The sequence below is a fragment of the Alexandromys fortis genome, unplaced genomic scaffold, assembly GCF_014885135.2.
Source record: "Alexandromys fortis isolate MF-2015 unplaced genomic scaffold, M_Fortis_MF-2015_v1.1 scaffold_73, whole genome shotgun sequence".
In the NCBI taxonomy this organism is placed as follows: domain Eukaryota; kingdom Metazoa; phylum Chordata; class Mammalia; order Rodentia; family Cricetidae; genus Alexandromys; species Alexandromys fortis.
This window is the reverse complement of record NW_026067959.1, coordinates 2,774,609-2,778,804: the sequence shown is the minus strand read 5'-3', so window position 1 is coordinate 2,778,804 and position 4,196 is coordinate 2,774,609. Positions and strand designations below refer to the sequence as shown.

The 4,196-nt window shown below is 43.3% G+C and overlaps 1 protein-coding gene across 1 annotated transcript in view; it reads right to left on the bottom strand.

Moving 5' to 3' along the window:
- Ankrd55 (ankyrin repeat domain 55) overlaps positions 1 to 4,196 on the bottom strand; it is an 89,089-nt gene that overhangs the window by 11,197 nt on the left and 73,696 nt on the right. The window contains exon 10 of the mRNA XM_050152855.1: positions 2,782 to 3,446. Coding sequence (XP_050008812.1) covers positions 2,782 to 3,446 — 665 coding nt within the window. The remainder of the gene's footprint in view (positions 1 to 2,781; positions 3,447 to 4,196) is intronic.

The window sequence follows — 4,196 nt, the reverse complement described above, 5'->3', positions numbered from 1 at the left end:
AAGGGGGGGGCAGGGGTGGGGAAGAGACAGAAATCTTTAATAAATAAATAAATAAATAAATAAATAAATAAATAAATAAAATACTGAAAAAAAAAGCTTAATACATCAAGCCATCAAGCATATGCAATGATGGAGGAGTGCCCACATCTGCATATAAAATAGGATGGTTGGGATTGGACAGGTGTCTTAGTTAGGGTTTTATTGCTGTGAAAAGACACTATGACCACAGCAACTTTTATTTTTATTTTGTCTTATTTTGAAGACATTCAATTGGGGCTGGCTTACAATTCAGAGGTTTAGCCTATTGTCATCATGACAGGAAGTATGGCAGCATGCAGACAGACATGGTGCTAGAGAAGAAGATGAGAGTTCTATATCTGGATTCAAAGGCAGCAGGAAGAAAGAATAACACCAGGTCTGGCTTGAGCATCTGAAACCTTAAAGCCCATCCCCAATGACACACTTCCTCTAAAAGGCCACATACCTCCTAATGCTGCTATTGCACGGTGACCAGACATTCAAGTACATGAATCTATGGGGCCATTCCTACTGCAGGCACCACAAGGGTGGCTCAGTTGGTAAAGTATTCTTCAAACACATGGATCTGTGTTCCCCGGAAGCCATGCAGAACTGCTGTAGTTTTGTGATCCCAGCACTAGGGAGGCAGAATCAGGAGTAGCCCTAGGTCTCACTTGCCAGCCACTCTAACTTACTTGGTAAACCCCTGGTCAGTGAGAAAGCCTGTCTCAAACAAGTGGATGGTATCCCTGAGGATGGCATTCAAAACTGTCTCTTGAATGCCATGAATTAAAAAATAATTAGTAAGAAAAATTCCACATTCAAACAGAAACATGATACTTTCATATTTTTAAAAAAATCTTGATTTTTTTTCCCTTTTCAAACTTAGACAGAAATATGGGTGATGCGGGATTCCCCTATATATGCTGTGAATATGTTTTATTATCATTGGTTAATAAAGAAGCTGCTTTGTCCTATGGCAGGGCAGAATATAGCCAAGCTGGAAGAGATATAGGGAAAAAGACGGCAGGGTCAGAGAGACACCATGTAGCTGCAGAGGAGATAAATGCCAGAACCTTACCAGTAAGCCACAGCCTCATGGTGATATACAGATGAATAGAAATGGGTTAATTTAAGATGTAAGAGTTATCTAGGAATATGCCCAAGCTATTGGCCAAACAGTGTTGTAATTAATATAGTTTCTGTATAATTATTTGGGTCTGGGCAGCCAGGAACAAACGAGCAGTCTCCACCTACACATGGGTTAAATAAGTATATAATTTCCTTCTTTAACCTACTACAAGAAAAAAAATACCTGAAGTATATTGACAAGGATTAAGTGATGTAAATAACTCTGAATTGTATTGGGAACTGTAGCACCCAAGATTACTGTGGTTACTCAGAGCTGAGTTGTTACTCAGTTATTGTCACATAGGAACATTGACTTCAGTTTCTCAAGAGAAATTTAGGCTCTTTCTTTAGGTTTTTATAGAAAATGTTATGTTTTAAGTATTGGCAATTGAATCGTTTAAAAGCAAATCAAGGCACCGTGTGAGTGAACAGAGCAGGAGAGTTGGTACAGCCCCAGAGGGGCCCAGAATATCATATGAATCAATTTTTTAAAAAAGTAAAAATGAGAGCTGGCCAAGATGGCAAAAACTTATAATTCAGCATGTGGAGGGTGAAGGCAGAAGATTGAGGAGTCAAGTTGTCTTTAGCTACATAGTAAGTTCAACGCCAACCCTCTCAAAAAGCAAACAGGTTTTTATTTTAAATGGCTTAATGTGATGCTTTACTTATAATGATGGAATATTAAAATATTTTAATATATACTGCTTATATGTATATAAAATGTAAGGGTTTTTAAATTATTTTTTGAGAAAGGGCCTCACTAAGGTAGGCATGGCTGGCCAGGAGCTCTCCATGTAGGCCAGACTGTCCTTGATATAGAGATCTACCCACCGCTGCCTCCTGAGTGCTGGGGTTAAAGGTGTGAGACAATATCCTCCGTCCAAATTTAAGTTCTTCAGTACGATAATTATTACACGGGGGAATGTACAGAATTCATGATTTTTTGTAGAAATTGTCTTTAAAGCTCAGGACACGGCTACTTGAGTTTGAGAGCAGAACAACAGTACAGAAAAACTGAGAGTCCTCAGAACTGTTGGGAGCAGGGGTACAGAAAAGAGGAAAGAGAGTTCATGTTTATAAGTAGAGGCCTAGACACCAATGTGTGAAGTGTGTCTGGAAGCATAAGCAAACCACTGAGTGACGTTGGAAGCTCTGGGTGAGGGAGAGGGAGAAGAGCTATGCAGGCCTTTGCTGTGTGGGGAGATATAAACCATGAATGTGCAAACGGGACACCTTTCTCCACAGGTGCCAGTGAGGTACTGCTGTCTTCTCACCAAAGGTTTCGGTGGGGTAGATCTTGGGTGGAGTGGGAACGATGGTTTAAAACACACAGCTAACTGCACAAGCAAATTAGCATCTTGAGAATAAGAGTGCCATACAACTCCAATAAAGAATCTCTTAGAGGAAATAGCGATCCTCTTTTTGTTTTTTTTTTGAGAACAGTCTTATACCTCAGCATACTGAGGGTGGAAAAGCTGAAAGTTTTCACTTCCCAGAAGTCCTCAAACTTTGTAGTTACTATTTTATTGCCATTGCATACGTGGTTGGCAGTTACTAATTTAACTCTACCAAGAGACACTCCACATATGACAGAGGCCTTTAAAAAGGAGAAGAAGAAAGTAAGGCCATTACCTGGTGAGGGATTATGTAGATGAGGAAGATGAGGTGGCCCAGAGAGCTCCTGGTGACTGGGCTGGCCAGCAAATAGCCTATCTAGTAACTTATCAGAAGAAGACACGGTCCAAGCCTTGCAGGAGAACCCTTGGTTAGTGTCACCTTTCCAGGGATTATCTAGTGACATCTGGCAGCCAGTCCTGTTATTTAATAAGTCCTGTTCACTTCGACTTTTCTGAGAACGTTGGGCTGTGTGCTGAGGACCAGAGCTTAGGCCAGCATGGGAAGTGACTCCATGGGAGGCTGTCAGGAAGTGATTGCCCAGAGTGATGGGTGGGAGACTCTGTGTTCTGATTGGTGGAAGTCCTTTCCGGGCTAGGGGTTTCCTTTCTGGCAAGAGATACTTTGAATTCTCTGAGGTCCTCTTCTTAAAGACAACCATAGCCACCTGATCACCAGGCTGATCTTGGCAGTTGGTATCCACGACACTGTCAAAGGTGGCAATGATGTCATTGACTTCCGAGGTGTCCTCCTCCTTGTGTCTGTCCCTGCTGTGGTCCTTTGGATGGGCTTTCTGCTCTTCTTTCTTGTTTGTGCAGAAGATCTGGTTGAGCACGCCGAATCGTTCTTCCTTCTTTTGGGGTCGGCTGTTCTGGGAAGGAAGAGGCCGAGCAGGTTCTGCGCTAGAGGAACAGAAAAAGAACAAGGATGCCATGCGAGGACAGGAAACGGGAAAGAACAAGATACTGACACTCCCAACCCCCATTCCATCTGCCTGATCAGCTTGTCTGGGCTCATCCCCAGATGCCTGTGTCTTCAAGCCAAGGTTTTGCTCAAGGACCCACCTTCTATTAACTCCTTGCAGAGGTGGTAACTCAACACCTCCCTGCTCTCTGAGATGGGGACTCTGCTTACTACAGCCTCAAGCCCATCATCTTTCTGCTTCAGCCTCCTGTGCCTTTAGGTGTAGGGATAAGTCCCACCCCTTAGGGGGGCGTGTTCGCCTCAGGCTAAAGTTTTCCTATAAATTTGGCGAGCGTGCTCCCAGCGCTCGCTTCTGCTTTCCTGGTCTCTGCGGGAACGGTGGTTCTGTAAGTCTATTCCTCCATTAAAGCTGTCTATATTTTGACAATCTGTCTGCATTCGCTTACGCCGTTACATTTTGGTGCCCAACGTGGGGCTCGAACCCACGACCCTGAGATTAAGAGTCTCATGCTCTACCGAACATCGCCCCCATGTCAGCTTGAAGCAATCTTAGAGGACAACGTCCCCTCTCCCAACAGAGTTTGCCCTCAGGGTTAGGGACATCTTTTAGTGGTTGGTTTGGGGTTGAGGGAATGGGGAGATGTTTTATGGAATTAGGGGTATGTTCGAAAAAAAAAGGGGGGGGATTAACTGGTTTGATGGGATGATTGGTATTTGTGAGTTACTGT